This window comes from Capricornis sumatraensis, chromosome 17 (assembly GCF_032405125.1).
Source record: "Capricornis sumatraensis isolate serow.1 chromosome 17, serow.2, whole genome shotgun sequence".
Classification (NCBI taxonomy): domain Eukaryota; kingdom Metazoa; phylum Chordata; class Mammalia; order Artiodactyla; family Bovidae; genus Capricornis; species Capricornis sumatraensis.
This window is the reverse complement of record NC_091085.1, coordinates 42,417,003-42,436,753: the sequence shown is the minus strand read 5'-3', so window position 1 is coordinate 42,436,753 and position 19,751 is coordinate 42,417,003. Positions and strand designations below refer to the sequence as shown.

Below are 19,751 nucleotides of genomic sequence, written 5' to 3'. Positions count from 1 at the left end.
CAAATCATCTAGCCTGGCAATCCACGTAATGTACTCTGAATATAATAAACAGGGTGATAGTATACAGCCTTGTTGTACTCCTTTCCCAACTTTGAACCACTCCATTGGTTCCATGGAACAAACCAGTCTGTTTTCCATGTCAAGTTCTGTTGCTTCTTGACCCACATACAGGTTTTTTTAGGAGACAGGTGTAAAGTGATTTGGTATTCCTTGGACATCGGTCCCTGCCTGGGCTACAGTCCATGAGATAGCAAAAAGTCAGACGTAACTGAGAGACTAACACACAAAGTAGTCTGATATTCACAGCTATTTAAGAATTTTTCAGTTTGTTGTGATCAACAGTCAAAGGCTTTAGCATAGTCAATGAAGCAGAAGTAGATGATGTTCTAGAATTTGCTTGCTTTCTCCATGATCCAATGAATTTTGGCAGTTTGGTCTCTGGCTCTGCTGCCTCTTTGAAACCCAGCTCGTACATCTGGAAGTTCTCGGTTTACACACTGCTAAAGCCTAGCTTGAAGGATTTTGAACAATAACCTTGCTAGCATATGAAATAACCACAATAGTATGGTAGTTTGAACATTCTTTGGCATTGCCCTTCTTTAGGATTGGAATGAAAACTGACCTTTTCCAGTGCTGTGGCCACTGCTGAGTTTTCCAAATTTGCTGACTTATTGAGTGCAGCATTTTAACAGCATCATCATTTAGGATTTGAACTAGCTCAGTTGGAATTCTGTCACCTCCATTAGCTTTGTTTATAATAATGCTTCCTATGGCCCACTTGACTTCACAATCCAGGATATCTGGATCTAGGTAAGTCACCACATCATCATGGTTATCTGGATCACTAAGACCTTTTTTGTATAGTAGTTCTGTATATTCTTGCCACCTCTTCTTAATCTATTTTAGGTCCTTACCATTTCTGTCATTTATCATGCCCATTCTTACATGAAATGTTCCCTTGCTATCTGCAGTTTTCTTGAAGAGATCTCTATATATAGTCTTTCCCATTCTATTGTTTTCCTGTTTCTTTCATTGTTTATGTAAGAAGGCCTTCTCTCTCCTTACTATTCTCTGAAACTTTACATTCAGTTGAGTTTGTCTTTCCCTTTCTCCCTTGCCTTTCATTTGTCTTCTTTCCTGAGCTGTTTATAAAGTCTCCTCAGACAACCACTTTGCCTTCTTGCATTTCTTTTGAGGATAGTTTTGGTGACTGTCTCCTGTACAGTGTTGTGAACCTTCATTCTGTAGTTCTTCAGGCATTCTATCTACCAGATCTGATCTCTTGAATCTATTCATCACCTCTACTGTATAATCATAAGGGATTTTATTTAGGTTGTACCTAAATGGCCTAGAGGTTTTCCCTAGTTTCTTCAGTGTAAGCCTAAATTTTGCATTAAGATGCTTATGATCTAAGCCACAGTCAGCTCTTGTTTTTACTGACTGTATAGAGCGTCTCATCTTTGGCTACAAACAATATAATCAATCTGATTTTGGTATTGACCATCTGGTGATGTCCATGTGTAGAGTCATCTCTTGTGTTGTTAGAGGGTGTTTGCTATAACCAGTACATTCTCTTGACACAATTCGTCAGCCCTTGCCCTGCTTCATTTTGTTCTTCAAGGCCAAACTTGCCTGTTACTCCAGGTATTTCTTGACTTCCTAATTTACACTCTAGTCCCTTATCATGACCTCTTTTTTGGATATTGGTTCTAGAAGGTGTTGTAGGTCTTCATAGAACTGGTCAGCTTCAGCTTCTTCAGCATCAGTGGCCAGGGCATAGACTTGGATTACTGTGATATTGAATGGTTTGCCTTGGAAACAAACCAAGAACATTCTGTCATTTTTGAGCTTGCACCCAAGTACTGCATTTCAGACTCTCTTGTTGACTATGAGAACTGCTCTGTGTCTTCTAAGGGATTCTCTCCCATAGTAGTAGATATAATGGTCATATGAATAAAGTTCTCCCATTCCTGTCCATTTTAGTTCACTGATTCTTAAGATGTCAGTGTTCAATCTTGCTGTCTCCTACTTGATCATGCCCAGTTTTCCTTGATTCATGGACATAACATTCCAGATTCCTATACAATATTGTTCTTGACAGCTTCAGACTTTACTTTCACCACCAGACACACAGCTGATCTGCTTTGGCCCACTTGCTTCATTCTTACTAGTTGTTCAGTTCCTCAGTCATGACCAACATTTTGCGACCCAATGAACTGTAGCATGCCAGGCTTCCATGTCCTTCATCATCTCCCAGACCTTGCTCAAACTCATGTTCATTGAGTCAGTGATGCCATCCAACCATCTCGCCCTCTGTCATCCCCTTCTCCTGCCTTCAGTCTTTCCTAGCATCAGGGTATTTTCCAGTGAGTCAGCTCTTCACATCAGGTGGCCAAAGTATTGGAGCTTCAGCTTTAGCATCAGTCCTTCCAATTCAGGGTTGATTTCCTTTAGGGTTGACTGGTTTGATCTCCTTACAGTCCAAGGGACTCTCAAGACTTCTCAAACATCACAGTTCGAAAGCATCAATTCTTTGACTCTCAGCCTTCTTTATAGTCCAACTCTCACATCCATACATGACTACTGGAAAAACCATAGCTTTGACTATACATTCCTTTGTCAGCAAAGTAATGTCTATGCTTTTTAATACACTGTCTAGGTTTTTGATAGCTTTGATCCAAGGAGTGAGCATCTTTTAATTTCATGGCTGTGAAATTAAAATCACTGCAGTGATTTTGGAGGCAAAGAAGATAGAAGTTTGTCACTGTTTTCATTGTTTCCCCATCTGTTTGCCATATGTGATGAAACTGGATGTCATGATCTTAATTTTTTGAATGTTGAGTTTTAACCCAGCTTTTTTTCTCTTCTCTTTCACCTTCATCAAGGAGCTCTTTAGCTCCTCTTCACTTTCTGCCATAAAGACGGTGTCATCTGCGTATCTGAGGTTATTAATATTTTTCCCCGCAGTCTTGATTCCAGCTTGTGCTTCATCCAGCCTGGCATTTCACATCATGTACTCTGCATATAAGTTAAGTAAGCAGGGTGACAACATACCTAGACATACTCCTTTCCCAATTTGGAACCAGTCTGTTGTTCCATGTACTGTTCTACCTGTTGCTTCTTGACCTGCATACAGGTTTCTCAGGATTGCCCTTCACTCTTCCCCAGTAGCATATCTGACACCTTCCAACCTGTGGTTGGGGGCTCATTTTCCAGTGTCATATCTTTTTACCTTTTCATACTGTCAATGGGGTTCTCCTGACAAGAATACAAGAGTGAATTGCCATTTCTTTTTCCAATGGATCGTGTTTCTTCAGAACTCTTCACTATGACCCATCCGTTTTTTGGTGGCCCCGCATGGCATGGCTCATAGCTTCAGAGTTACACAAGCCCCTTTGCCACAATAAGGCTGTTATTCATGAAGGGCACTAAGAACTTTATTGAGGAACCTATTCATCATTTTGCTATACTACCTTCAGCCATTTTTCAGGCAATTTTATAATTCCATCTTCCCAAATTTTTTTTTTCTTTTTGAGCAAAGAACTATTCCAGGTGCTATTTACAGTCTTCCAAGGAATTGAAATTTTTTCCATTAAGAGAATTGAGGTTGCAGTATCTTGTAAATACAGTGAGTGAATCAGAACTTCCCAGCCAAGCTGTAACAGTTTTTGCCTGGTCATCAAATAGACATGTGATCTAGCATTATCCTTGTGGAAGATAATGCATTTTTCTGTTTATTATTTCTGGATGCTTTTCATCAAGTGTTGCTTTCAGTTGGTTTAGTTGGGAGCAGTACTGTTGGAATTGTTTGGTTTTCTGGAAGGAACTCAGAATAGAGGAATCCCACCATGTTCACAAAATCACTTTCTTTCAGTGAAGACCGGCCTTTGGTGGGGTTGGTCATGGTTCACTTCACTTGCCCCATGATTTCTTCTACATTATTGTATGGTGTCCACTTTTCATTGCCCATCACAATTTGTTTTAAAAATGGAATGTTTTCATTATGTTTAAGTAGAGAATCACATGTAGAAATACTGTCAGGAAGAGCTTCTTAATTTATGCTGACCCAAACATTAGAATGATGACCATAACCAAGCTGGTGCAAATGATTTTCAACACTAGATCTCGATATTTTGAATATTTTGGCTATTTCCCATGTGACATAATGTTGATTTTTCTCAGTTAATGTCTGATTTGATCACTATCATCTTCAACTGGTCTACTTGACCATAGAGAATTGTCCAGCAAAAAATCTTTAGCATGAAACTTTGCAAACCACTTTTGACTTGCTCGATCAGCCACAGCACCTTCTCCATACATGGGAGAAATCATTTTTTACATTTCAGTTGCATTTTTATCTTTCTTGAAACAATAAAACATAATATGCCAAACATGTTGCTGTTTTTCTTCCATCTTCAGTATTAAAGTGGCTACCCAAAGATTTACCAATTTGGATAAATTTTTTTTTAATCCATGCTGATAGGACAGGTGTCACAATACAATCTTAACAGTTGTCTCAAATGAAATTAAAGGCAACTAAGTACTGCTAGTGTCACCTTACAGGAAAAAAAAAACAAAAACCCTTTTGGTCAATCCAGTAAATAGATGCTTAAATAACAGTTTGTTGAATATAAATATAAAAAGGTGGTAAAGTAGAGGTGGAGGTTGAACATAGTGAAGAAGGAGGTCAAAATAATCTGCTACTCTTAACCTTTTCTTTTCAGCTGGACAACATGAAGTTGTAGCTATAGGCACAGGTGAATACAATTACAGTCAGTGCAGTAAGCCAAATGGAAGAGTGTTGCATGATACTCACGCTGTTGTTACAGCAAGGAGATCTCTCCTTAGGTAAGGTAACATACATTTAATGCCATCAAATATTAATGCTCTTATATTAATATTAGCCTAAAGAATCACATATATATGTTATTATTTACAAGTGGAGTTTTACTCATCACTGAGCCAAAGATACGGTATTGTCTTACTTACCTAAGCTATCTTACATTTTCATGTCACTTTTAGAAACCTTATATTAACTGCACTGTTTAGTCTATGAATTTTAGTATCTTCCATTATCACAACCTTATGAACTAAATTTTAAAAGCCATGCAACCTGTTTTTAAAGATAAAATATGTCTTCATTAAAGTAATTTGAGAGTATAGCCTTAGATGTGGACCAAGTAGGCTTAGTAATACTTCACCCCTGAATTAGCCATACTATCCAAAGGCAGAAATCAATGAGTTTCCACTCATGAAGTCTCTACAGTCTACCATATGGTAGAATATCGATAAAGTATTTTTTAGACTGGCAGATCTCAGAGAGAAGGGGGCTGAGGTAAGCATGCCTAGTTTCTTTTTCCAAATTTATCAGTCACTGCTTCCTATAAAAGGAAGGAGTATCTGATAGTGGAGAAATAAACCAGGAATTTTACTCTTTGGAGTTTTTCTGTGAAAACACAAAAAGTGGGAAATAAGCATTATCTCTGGTAGTATTCAGCTTTTGTTCTCTTACATCACTGAATTTACTTTTCAGAAAACCTTTCTTAATGGAATTTTTCAAACACAGGTGAGACTCAGATAATTAATACCTTCATTCAGTTATCAGCATACTGATTCCAGTATCTAATATTCATATCCAATTATTAGTGTATCCTGCTATATTAGGATTTTGTTCTTATTTAATTATGCGTTCTCACTTTTTATTGGTGATATTTTCTTTAAATCTTAAAAAACATTTAGGCATACTCTCTTTTCTGAAAATCTTATGTATCTCTAATAATATGGAAAGAATCCTATAATCTTAAAAGGAAAGCTATTGGGAAGTCCATGAAAGTAATACAGCTCACTGAAAACTACCTCTTTTGTGTTTATTTCTTCCCATGCTTGGCACTGTCAGATATACTGATGATTAATTTTTATTACATATTTCTGATGATAGGATTAAAATTATATTTTTTTGAGTAAGCAAAATAGTATTTGTCCCCTTGAGTTATCTTTCAGGAAATCTGTTTCACTTCTAAATTCAGTTTATGGGCTTCATTATGTTATTCGTATACTCTTAAATTTTTGTCTTCAGAACCACTAGGTAACAGGAACCATAATTGTTTGTCTATGTGTTTGGGGAAGAGAAAATAGAAATAATGCAGAAAATTGATACTCCTAGGAGGCTGGGAGCAGAGATGTCTTGAGAAAAAGGAGGAATCAATAGAGAAATGGGTCTTTTGCAAGAAATGATAGTTGAGTACTTTCGAGTGGAGTGGTAGTTGAGGAATGATGCTTTAAGGCAGGTCACAGTGTAAACTGGGCTATAGCTGAAGACTTCTCAAGGGACTTACATCTTCATTAAGTAAGACAGATTATTTTATAATAAAACTTGATTTATAGGAACATTGCTCATGACATGAGTATAATGTTTAAGATACTTCATTTTTAAACATTCTTACTCAATAAAGCTCTATCTTTTACTTTAGGTACTTTTATAGACAACTTCTACTCTACTATAGCAAAAATCCTGCTATGATGGAAAAATCAATATTTTGTACAGAACCAGCTTCTGATCTACTCACCCTCAAGCAAAATATCAACATTTACCTCTATATGAACCAGTTGCCTAAAGGATCAGCCCAGATTAAGTCACAATTGTAAGTATATGGAAGCTGTTAAAAGCAGCTAGGATGACCGCTTATACATTCTGAATCCGTATATCAAAAGAACAAGTAAATTCAAATCCATCCATATTTTCCTTTCAGTCTTCAGAAGTTATTTGTAGGCTGCAAGAGACCACAAATTCATTCTCCCTCCCCTGCACTGTCTTACCTATTACTATTACTTAAATAGTCCACATATTTCACCACTTTGTTTTATATGCTGTTGAAAATCTACTCCTTTCTGGTTGTAAGACTTTTTTATAAACTTTAGGAAGTATGGATTATGCACTCTTCACATACTAACACAGGAGTTAAGGAATGCAGTCTATTCCTCTATAGTCAGAACTTCATTGTCTTGATGAATGGGTAGCATCAGTAGCATGATTGAACAACACAGACACAAAAAGAAAGTAAAATTTACTTTAAGTCTGACCATCTAGAGATAATCATGGTTTATAGTTTGTTTAAAAGCCTTCCAGTAACACCTTTGAAAACAAGGGTGAGTGTTCTGTAGAAAAACATCAAGAAAAATAATTTTAGATTTTACTGTTTTTTATATTTTATTGGAAGTGAATCTTAAATATAAATTGTCAGTTTTCTTTTTTCATTCTCTAGTTTTGTCATTATTAAAAATTTTCATTTGGAGAAAGGAAATAACTCAAAAATTATGACGGGGCAAAAATCAGATTTTTATTTGATTTTAAGGGACATAAAAAAATGGCAATAATATGAAATTTATCCTTGTGGGAGCTCTAACTATAGGGTTAATTTCCACATGGTTTTAATCTTGTGAAACAAAGTCATTCCATCCTGGCTTGCTTTGGGTTTGCCTCTATTTCTGTTACTGAAATTAAGTATAACTGGCAAGTTACAATTCTTAGGTATATGCAGATTTTACTTCATTGGCTTTGATTTTTAAAGGAAGAAACTTTCTTTTCTTCCTCTAGGCGTCTTAATCCACATTCTATATCTGCATTTGAAGCCAATGAAGAACTAAGTCTCCATGTAGCTGTTGAAGGCAAAATTTATCTGACTGTCTACTGTCCTGCAGATGTTGTTAATAGAATAAGCAGTATGTCCTCAAGTGACAAGTTGACAAGATGGGAAGTGCTTGGTGTACAGGGAGCATTGCTCAGTCACTTTATACAGCCAGTTTATATCAATAGTATTCTTGTTGGTGAGTGAGATTTCAGTACCTCTTGGCTTCTTTTACTAAGTAATTATACTTTATTTATCAGTGTAAAATCAAATTTTGCATGCATGAAGCTTTTCTTAAGGTAAAATTCAGATCCACTGTTGTTGAGGTTTTCATTTCATGGTAACTTGTAATCACACTTAGTATAATATGACTTTTATCATCTTGTGAGAAGGCTAAGAATATTTTAAGTTAGGCAATTATATGTATTCTGGCTTGAACATATGCTTTTGTTTGCACGATATCCAATGTTTCCCTTTCTTTTGGAAGAAGGTGCTTTTTTGAACTTCTCAGGTAAGCTTATATTTAGTTATTTCTGAAATAAAAAATATATGCCCATTTTGGTTCTTTGCTACTTTTATACTTTTTAAAAATGTGTTTGATTATGAGTTGGATTCTTTTGGTTTGTGAAGTAATTAGGAAGTAAATAGAATACAAAATAAGTGACATGAACTGATAATTAACTTCTTCCTTTGGTATTTATATTTGAATGGGTTTTCAGGTATTATCTCCTCAACAGATATTTTGGACACTCAGTTTTGTAGTTTTCGCAAAGCCCTGAGAGTTTCAAAGCTTTAGTCACCCTTGAGAATCAATTTAAATTCCACTACTTGACTCTTCTTTGTTTACTGTTAATTTTTGGTAATGATTGCTCACCTAAAAACTTTAGCTCATCATATGAGTAATGTTTTGTTTTTAGAAGGTACTGTTTGTTTTATTCTTGTGAGTTTTTTTTATTGTTGTTCTGTGTATTTTATATCCATTTCTTTAAGAAGTTCTCTTATGGACTGTTTTTTGATAGTTCTATATATACACAAAATATTGTATTTTCTTGCCATTTGTGTTTGACTTGACTTTATTAAATTATAAAAAGGAAATAATGATTATATAATTTTCTAATATTAAGCTTATTTTCATTATTTTGGAAACTTGTTTCACAGTTCAAAAGGGTTTTCAGTGAAAAGTCTTAACTTCTATCCTAGTGCCACAGCTGCCATTTTACCTCTGTGGCATCCATTGTTCCTAGTTTCTTGTTTCCTTTCCAAAGATGATTTCTGCTTATACATTTTTAAAATTTTACACCAATGAGATAATACAGTTCACACTTCTGCATCCTACTCTTTTCATTTATTAATGTATCTTGGAAATTTTTCCCTATGAAGACTTTTTTCATTATTATTCATAACTCTCTTATGGTATTTTCTTTGTATAAATGTATTATAATTTATTTAACCAGTTGTGGGTTGATGGAACTTTAGATTGTTTCTAATCTTTTGTGGCTACCAAATGCTACAGTGAACCTTGACCTTTTTATGTTTGTCATTGACACGAAAGTAAAATATATGTAAATGTAAAATGAATTCCTAGAAATAGAATTGCAGGTCAGAAATACATGAATTTGCAGTTTTGAAAATTATTGCCAAGTTACTCTCCAAATTATATTCTCACTAGCAATATATGAGAGTGCCTCTTTGGAGTTACTTCTTATTTTCCAAATATATATTCTTATAGATGATTTATTTCTTAAACTGGATACCAGAATTATTCTTATGTTTTCTTTTAGTCAAAAAACTCTAAGACACTTCAAATTTTTCTCAATCTTCTTTAAGAAAGGCTATTTTCTTGATAAATGTCTACAGAATGTCTAATAAATATCTATGCATTCTCTAGAGTCACAACTTTGAAATGCAAAGCTTTCTTTGACTTTTGTGAAGAAAGATATTTTACAGTTTGTTATTTGTATAACATAACTTCATAATATTTTAGTCTCTTAAAAGGATGGACTCAAATGGATTCTTTTGAAATTATGTACTGTTTAGTGGTTTGGACTGGGGCTTAACAATTAGATCTCATAATTTGACTACCAACTTGTACATGGGAATGGGAACACCAGGAAGCAATAAAAATACTATTAAGACTGTAAAATTACTCCTGATCTCTTTCTTTGCGTCTTTATGGGACATATCTAGAGTTAATTAATTGGTGATCAGTCTGAGAAAGCCGAAACAGATTTTAATGTTTGTTAAAAATGCAGATTTCTCAGCCTCTTAAGATCTCTACTCTCTCTCTGGGGGATAGCCCCAGGAATATACATTTTAAAAGGGCACCACCAGTGATTCTGATACAGATAACATGAATGGCTCATTGAGAAATACTTAAACTGTACATTTAAAAGTGTGATATGTACAGTTAAATGAATCAAGAGTTTATTGAACTAGTAAAGCTTCTCATTATACAAATTCTTTTTATGCCATTTCTGATCATCTAATCTAGTTTAAAAGGATCCAGTAATGTGGGATATAGGATTTAATGACAATCTGTTCCATTAATTGGGTGCTCCAAATGATTTTAAAAATTACTTTTTAGGATTTAAATTTGCTTCCCTTTCACTTTGAACTAAAAGACAGTACAGATTAAATCTTGATTATTTGATGATAATGACCTTGTCCCTTTTTCTCTTATCTTATTAAATCTTTTGCAGTTCTTTATTTTGATTCTTAAAAACGTGAGTTATTTTATCAGTAATAGATCAGTTACAGGTGAAAAGAGAATTATATATGAAGACTTCATTTTACTTTCAAAAAGTTTTCATAGACTAATTTCATACCTTAGATGTTCTCAGATACTCATTTTGTCTTTGTTAATAGTCTTTCTTTTTTAAGAAAAAAATCTTAAACTTGCTTTTTTAAAAGGCACTATTATTTTAATAGAAAATAAAAAGACAAGATGTTTTTTCCTTTATGTATTTTCCTACCTAGCCATCACTTGTGTTACATATGATTTGTTTTCTCCAGATGTTCTGTAATATGTTGGTGATAGTGTCAAAATGTAATGCCTTAGACTAAAGACAGTGTTTCAGTTCTGTAATAATGCTGTATTCTTTGATTTAGATGCTGTTTTTATTAATGCAGCTTCAGTTTCTATGGGCATACCTCAAAGATAGTGTGGGTTCATTTCTAGGCCACCACAATAAAATGAATATCACAAGGGTGGGTTCAGTTCCAGACCACCACAATAAAGTGAATATCACAATAAAGTGAGTCACACGAATATTTTGGTTTCCCAGTGCATATAAAAGTTGTGTTTAGACTATCCTATCATCTGTTAAGTGTGCATTAGTATCATGTCTTTAAAAAAAGCAATGTATATACCTTAATTAAAAATTGCTTTATTGCTAAAAAAAGGCTAAACGTCATCTGATAACATGGGTTGCCAGACTTTCAATTTGTATCTCTGAAGTGCAGTAAAGCGAAGTGCAATAAAGTGAGGTATGCCTGCATTACATACTTCAGCAACTGTTTCTGTTGACTTATATTTGTTTTGTTTGAGTATGTATTTTGTTTTTGCTTTCTAGGTGATGGAAATTGCAGTGATACCAGAGGCTTAGAAATTGCTATAAAGCAACGTGTTGATGATGCACTCACTTCCAAACTTCCAGTGTTTTACTTGGTCAACAGACCTCATATTAGTTTAGTACCTTCTGCATATCCATTTCAAACAAACTTGGAATATAAATTCCTGAGTCTGAATTGGGCACAAGGGGACATTTCTTTGGAGATTGTGGATGGCCTAAGTGGAAAGATTACAGAAAGGTTAGCATTACTGACTTCTTCAAATATCACATATTACTTAAGCAAAAGAATGTATTTTAGTACAATTTATAAAAACTATTTTAACATTTTTGAATACAGGTTTTTGAATTTTGAATAATAATGATTATAATAGTTATTGGGTGTGTCTATGTTGCAGACATTATACTAATTTTAAAACTTTTTTTTTCCTGATAAGAAGACAGGCCTAGAGAGGTTATATAACTTATTGAAGTTACTTAGTAAGTGGTGGAACCAGCATTTGAAGTCAGTTTCCAGAACTGACTTTATTTCTCTAGTGATCATTATCATTAGAATTATATAATGTATTTGGTTTAAAATTGTGGTTTTCCCACTGAATCTGAATATCTGAATTTAGGGCTCAGAAATCTGCATTTTTGACAACTTTACAAAATATTATTTATGTACACTTGAGTGTGAGAACTATTGTACAATCCTATACTGATTTCTTAGAAAAACCCTGTTATTCTTTTTTTTTTTTTCTTTTTACAGATAAAGAGACTGAGATTCAAGTAGGTTAAATATCTTTCTTAAAGTCACCCAACTATTAAGTTAAACAGCTAGGATTCTGATCTGAGTATTTTATTTCCAAAGGCTTTGTTCTTCTCCATAATACATTATGCCTCTTACATATACCCTTGTAATATCCCTAACATTGATTATCAAGTAAAACTAAAATCCTTCTTTTATGTGAACATACATTTATAATGGACTAATGAATAATGTTAAAAGTTTAAGTGCCTAAATTTGCTTTCTTTGTGAGAGACAGATTTAAATTAAGATCCCATACAAATGTTTCTTCAATCAAGTATGAACTATTGACTATTTTAACTAGTATAAATTATACTGTTTATGCTTTGAATCAGCATGAAGAAGTGTATCTCTGTTAATAACATACAAACAAAGCAGGTCTTCTATGAAAGACACTGTAAACAGTTTACTGAAAACATATTTTTAAACCAAAATTGAAATTAATATAAAATGAGCTTAACTCATTTTTTATAGCCAAATGCTTGCTGCTGCTGCTGCAAACACAGAGAAAACAAATACGATCTAATTATTCAACCCCAAAGTAGTACATAAGGCAAAAAACACTTTAGCAATATAATCCACAAGGAAGAACAGTTCTGAGTAATTGTGCAACAAATAACATGATGTGTCAACATTCATAAAGTAGAAATTACAACGAGGATAAATAGAAATACACTATTAGTTAGTGGAGGCAATAATTCACCTCTTTCAGTTAGTGGTAGATTGAATAGACAGAATAATAAGAATATATCAATCTTAATAATGTAGATTTGATTAATTTCTTTAAAATTCTACACCGTAAAAATATAAAATATACCTACTTTTCGGGAACCTACAGAACATTAACAAAAATTGACCATACGTTAGGCCACAAAGAAAGTCTCAAATTCTGAAAAGTACAAGTGATGTAGGCAGTATTCTCTGATTGTGATGCAATAAAAGTATAAATCCCATAAAGTCAGAATACTTAGAAACTCCTTTCACTGGGCAAAAGAAGTTCTCTAACTTTTGACTCAAATAGGGAATATAAAATGAAACCATAGAATATTTAGAAAACAGGATGTTTAATGCATTGCATTTCAGAACTTTTAACTTATATAGCTAAAGCAAAGCTGAATGGAAAAGCCAGTTCTTTGGATGTTTATATCAACAAATAAGGAAAATATAGTGAAAAAATTTATAATACTAGAAATGTAAAATAAAGAGAGAACAGATGAAGTTAGAAATGATCATAAAAACTGATTCTGTGTGGGGAAGAAAGCACTGTCTAATCTCATATAAAATAATGATAAAGGCGTTATCACAGAGAAAATTTAAAGAAATCAAAGGAAACTTCTTTGATCACCATGCAAATATATTTGAAAATATGGGTGAAATGCATACATTTCGAGGAAAAGTTATTTCTAAAATTGGTACACGAGAGGAGAAAATCTTACATTATTTTCTTGAGAAAGCTACCAAGAAGATGCCCTACCTCTTTTTCAAAGAAAGCAACATTTTGAGGTGGTTCAGAGGAATGTTTTAAACCTTTAAATAGCAGAAACTTCCAATGCTATCTGAAAAGATGGAAAAGATTCAAATCCTTTTCTGAAGCATCATTGATCATGTATGCATGCTCAGTCATATCTGCCTCTTTGTGACCCTATGAAGTGTAACCCACCAGGCTCCTATCCATGGTGTTTTTCAGGCAAGAATACTGGAGTGGGTTGCCATTTCCTTCTCCAGGGGATCTTATTGACCCAGGGATTGAACCACGTCTCCTGCATCTCTTGCATTGTCAGGCAGATTCTTTACCTCTGAGCCACCTGGGAAGCCCTATATCATTGGTTCTTAAGCTTGATAGAAGATTTCATGCCCACCCCCAAAAGTTATAGACCAAGCTCAATTTTATATCCAAGCAAAATTGCTAAATAAAATAATAAGAAGCAGAACCTTAAAATAATATATTTTATGCATTACTAAGTGGCAGTTTTTCTAGAACTGAGGAAAATAATAAAAATACCAAATTAGAAACTTTTATTAATAAATTTGTTATATTAACTGATGTAGGGAAAAACACCATATTTCATCTTTATAAATTCCACGAAGACATACAGTACAGCTCTACAACTATTCTTGACAAAAGATACCCAATAAGAAAGTAATAGATACTTTTGTTAAGAATAAAATATCTCTCTTATTTGTCCAAATTGTCATCATCATTCATGATGAAATCTCAGAGTCATTTCTACTAGCGTCCAAAACAGGACATTATTGTTTACTGTTATTGTTGTTTAAGATGTTGTTTAATGCATTTAACAAAAGAAAGGAAAGACACAAAATATTGGAAAGGAGGAGGTAAAATGACTGTTTCCATATGGTATCGTTTTATACCTGAAAAGTCCAAGAGAATCATGTGAAAAAACACCACCAGAAAAAGGTATCATGGTGGAAAATTAATATATAGAGATTAGTACATTTTGTTAACAAGAGTGTGTGTTAACTATTGCTGCATATACTATTGTTTTAGAGGCTTAAAACACCAACCACTTTTTACTGCTCCCAAATCCTTAGGTCAGCTGAGCTAGATTTGGTCAAGTTCTCCCATGTGTGTGGGGTCAGCTGTAGGTCAACTGTAAGGCAGCTTGGCTGATCTTAGAGGGACAGCTGGGCTCTCATCTTCTAGTGGACCAATCTCAGCAAGTTCATATGGTAGAGGAAGGAGTGCCAAGGCATAGAAACAAACTGCTTGCAGCCCAGGCTTGCAACTGGCAGAGTATTTTATTGACCAAAACAAGTTACAAGGCCAGTCCAAATTCAAGGGGAGGAAGAATAAGCTGTAGTTGTTGATGGAAGAATCTGAAAAATTATATTGTAAAGAGCATGCAACAAGAATAAAGGATTTTGGCAGTTTTTGCAATCTATCACAAAAACAACTAAAGAGAGTATATAATGAAGGGAAAGAGTTACATAAGCAAGAAAGCTATGATATGTGAACCTATTTTTATTAGAAACATAGAAAAATATATATTTACATGTGTACATATATGCACGTATATATATATGAAGGCTGATGAAGTGCATATATTTTACTTTTTAGGGAGTCAAATTGTACATTAAAATGTATAATTTCATGAGTTTATATATACACACACATATATATATTTGTGTATATATGTATACACACCTGTGTAACCATTACCCCAGTCAAAATTCAGGATGCTTTCTTCATCTCAAAAAAGATTTCTATTCCCTCATCTAGTCAATCCCTGGTTCTACTTATCTTAATTTGGATCACTATCTTAAATTGGATCACTATAGATTAATTTTGCCTCAAACAGTAGAAATGTTCCAAATATCCATCTTTTGCTTTAATTCTTAATGTAATACTCTGATAACATACACTAATTTTATAAAAGAAATTAGCTTCAGAAAGCAGTTAAATATTCAGAATAATTTTATATAGAAAATTTCACTATCTTCTCTGTGCATCATTGAGATAAATGTACATTTTGTATTGATTGTAATCCCTGTAAGTGCTAACATAAATCATTAAATAATGATTAGTGATTGTTTCATTCTTTTCTACTTTAGTTCCCCATTTAAAAGTGGTGTGTCAATGGCAAGTCGGCTTTGTAAGGCTGCAATGTTAAGTCGATTTAACCTGCTTGCCAAAGAAGCTAAAAAAGAAGACATACTTGAAGCTAGTACATATCATGCAGCTAAGGTAAGTCTTTAAAAGAATGAAAGTGATCATTGAAATAAAAATTTTAAGACAGTAGTACTGTGGTAATTTGATGATACATAGCAAAATAATGGTTAAATAATTCCTGATATTGCCATGTAGTGGTAAAATTAGATTTTAAATGGATATGTTGGAAATTGGATATGTGAATAAGTTTTACCACTTTTAGTAGCTTCCTCAGTATGGTATGTACCAACCTTGGCAATATTGCTAAAAACATGCTGGTCATACCCAGAGAAACAAAAAGGTAATAAAATCTCTTTTGTGTATGATATTAACTATGTTAACTATAGTATTTCAGTATTCTAAAATAATGCACTACTATATTTACGTAAATTACTTTGCTTATCTTCCTAAGTTGTGAAACGCCTTTGAGTTTGTGATTTGGGCTTAAGTGATATATAGAGAGCCTTTTATATCTTTAAAAATACACTTTTTTAGTATTACAAACATAATGTATATTTGAGTAGAGAACTTGGAAATCTTTCTTAAATGCAGATGGGAAATATTAGCTTATAATCCTACCTATTATTCCAGTATAATACTCCTAATCTTATAAGCATGTTGTTTCATTTTCTTGTCATGTATTTATATTTTTTGTGTATGTGTGCATGTGTGCACTAAGTCACTTTGGTCATGTCCGACTTTTTGTGACCTCATGGACTATAACCCAACAGGCTCTGCTGTTCATGGGATTTCCCAGGCTAGAATACTCGAGTGGGTTGCCATTTCCTTCTCCAGACAATCTTCCCAACCTAGGAATTGAAGTCACATCTTCTGCTTGGCCGGCAGATTCTTTACCACTGAGCCACCTGGGAAGCCCTATGCTCATACTTGATGTGCTTTTTAGTTTTTTTATTCAGTTTACTATGAACCGAGCCATGTCATAGTATGAAATATCCATGTTTTCAAGTTGTGAAATACATATTGTTTTTTATCTAATTTCCTTTTCAGTAACAATATAGTATTGTATGAAAGTCTTAATTTCATCTATATCTTAATGCTCAAACTGTATAATGCTAAACCTGTAAAGCAATGAATACTAATGGTAGGTAGTTTGTATATAGACACATTTTTAAGTATAAAAGCTTACCCTAGACAGTTTCTGACTTTGGCTGCATAAAGAGGTTTCAAGTCCTCTCTATTAAAAAAAACAAATTATCTCTGTGATAAAATTGGATGAATTAGTCGAGATAAAAACCCTTTTCACAACTCTGGAAATTGACTAAAAGCAGACAACGCATTGGAAATTGTATAGTCTTGTAAAACTTAGAACTCTGGGAAAGAACAGCAGGAATTTGTGAAACCTTTGCCCAAAGGTGTTCCTGTTCTCTCTCCTTTCTCTCCGCTAGTTTGAATGGCAAGGACTCTAGTTTTATGAGATTCAAAATGCCACTGAAAGTAGTAGATTTTCTGGACTTGATTTTGGGCAAGAGGGTGAGCATTCGTCACTTTTTCAACTAAATGTGCCAAACCTGATAGGGAGAAAAATGGCAAAAATCAATAACTGATGCAAGGTTGCAGTCCTTGTTGGAGCAAGTGGTATACAAAAGAGTATAACAGGTAGATATTGGAAATGAAAGAGCCATGGAAGAGTTGAAAGAAATTCTCTATATATCCTTGGGTGACCAGTAAATTACACTCAGGTGCAAATGAGACTCAAGAGAACCCAGAAGAGTTAAAAGTGTGAAATAGAACTGCCTGCAATATTAAATACACTGTACCACCCATCCCTCCCCAAATTAATTGATCAGAAGAAGGTAGAAGTCTTAAAAGTTTAAGGTGTTGAGTGTAATGCCTGCTGAAGTCATTTGCTTCTCACTAAGCAAATCATTTGCTTCTCACTTATTTGCAGTTTATCACAATAAACTGTGGAAAATTCTGAAAGAGATGGGAATACCAGACCACCTGACTTGCTTCTTGAGAAACCTGTATGCAGGTCAGAAAACAGCAGTTAGAACTGGACATGGAACAACAGACTGGTTCCAAATAGGAAAAGGAGTACGTCAAGGCTGTATATTTTCACCCTGCTTATTTAACTTCTATGCAGAGTACATCATGAGAAAGGCTGGGCTGGAGGAAGCACAAGCTGGAATCAAGATTGCTGGGAGAAATATCAATAACCTCAGATATGCAGATGACACCACCCTTATGGCAGAAAGTGAAGAAGAACTAAAGAGCCTCTTGATGAAAGTGAAAGAGGAGAGTAAAAAAGTTGGCTGAAAGCTCAACATTCAGAAAACGAAGATCATGGCATCTGGTCCCATCACTTCATGGAAAATAGACGGAGAAACAGTGGAAACAGTGTCAGACTTTATTTTTCTGGGCTCCAAAATCACTGCAGATGGTCATTGCAGCCATGAAATTGAAAGATGCTTACTCCTCAGAAGGAAAATTTTGACCAACCTAGACAGCATATTAAAAAGAAGAGACATTACTTTGCCAACAAAAGTCCATCTAGTCAAGGCTATGGTTTTTCCAGTGGTCATGTATGGATGTGAGAGTTGGACTGTAAAGAAAGATGAGCGCTGAAGAATTGATGCTTTTGAACTGTGCTGTTGGAGAAGACTTTTTATATATATATAAATTTATTTTAATTGGAGGTTAATTAGATTTGGGAGAATGGCATTGAAACATGTATAATATCATATATGAAATGAATAGCCAGTCCAGGTTCAATGCATGATACTGGATGCTTGGGCCTGGTGCACTGAGATGATCCAGAGGGGTAGAGAAGACTCTTGAGAGTCCCTTGGACTGCAAGGAGATCCAACCAGACCATCCTAAAGGAGATCAGTCCTGGGTGTTCATTGGAATGACTGATGCTGAACCTGAAACTCCAGTACTTTGGCCACCTGATGTGAAGAGCTGACTCATTGGAAAAGACCGTGATGCTGGGAAAGATTGGGGGCAGGAGGAGAAGGGGGCAACAGAGGATGAGATGGCTGGATGGCATCACTGACTCGATGGACATGAGTTTGAGTGAACTCCGGGAGTTGGTGATGGATAGGGAGGCCTGGCGTGCTGCAGTTCATAGGGTCGCAGAGTAGGACACGACTGAGTGACTGAACTGAGCTGAAGCTTTGCAGATACATGGTAACTACTAGGAAACCAGGCTAAAACAGAAACTGGAAAGAGACAGTACACACCATAGGTGAAAACAGCTTACTATTTCAACATGCAGAAAACAAAAACAAAACCTTATAGAAAAATAGAATCCAGAGTTACTATAATATATTATCCAAAAAGTCTCTTTCACCCCAAAATTATGGGGTATGTAAAAGCAGGAAAGTAAAATAAAGTCTATACTTAGAAAAGAAACTGGTTTTGAGAGGATTCCAATTTTGAATACAGCAAAGTCTTCAAAGCAACTGTTATAAATATGTTCAAGTTATTAAATGAAAGGGTAGCAATGTTTCAGTAAACAGGTAATCTCAGCAGAGAAATAGAAGCTCAAAAGAAAAGGCAAAAGTCAAAAAAACTCAAAATTCAGAAAAAGACCCAGATGAATATTCTAGGACTGAAACAATAAATAATAAGTGAAATGAATAATTCTCTAGATGGACTCAACAGTACGTGTGAGATTGCAGAAAAATATCAGTGGGCTTTGAAGATAAATCAAAATAATTTTAAAGGGCAGATGAAGCAAATAAAAGAAAATTTTACAGAACTTCAGAGATTTGTGGAACAATATTAAGTGTACCAACTTATGTTTACTAGAAATTCTAGAGAAAAAGAGAAAAGGATCAACAAAAATATTTGAAGAAATTACTGAAAAAAATTTCCATATTTCATGAAAAACATTAGCAGACCCAAGATGCTCACAAAATCCCAAGGAAAAAAAAAGATTCACATCTAGATACATTACAGGCAAGCTGATTAAGACAAAGAGAAAATCTTGAGTTTCTGTGCATTACCAGGATTATGTCAGTATCAATCTGAAGTAAACTATGGTAAGAAAAAGAAGCATATTGTAATTCCTGAAGTAGTCATGAAAGCAATAACTTGAAAGCTATTGCTAAAATATCAGCAGAGGAATTAAA

At 34.3% G+C, this 19,751-nt stretch overlaps 1 protein-coding gene across 2 annotated transcripts in view; it reads left to right on the top strand.

The window, feature by feature from the left end:
- ADAD1 (adenosine deaminase domain containing 1) overlaps positions 1-19,751 on the top strand; it is a 44,752-nt gene that overhangs the window by 17,241 nt on the left and 7,760 nt on the right. Inside the window, exons 6-10 of one of the 2 annotated variants that reach the window (XM_068990052.1) lie at positions 4,725-4,848; positions 6,504-6,641; positions 7,595-7,824; positions 11,198-11,435; positions 15,558-15,690. In XM_068990052.1, the coding sequence (XP_068846153.1) occupies positions 4,725-4,848; positions 6,504-6,641; positions 7,595-7,824; positions 11,198-11,435; positions 15,558-15,690 (863 nt within the window). Of the gene's footprint in view, positions 1-4,724; positions 4,849-6,470; positions 6,642-7,594; positions 7,825-11,197; positions 11,436-15,557; positions 15,691-19,751 lie in introns of both variants that reach the window. The other variant, XM_068990051.1, reaches the window with a different exon arrangement.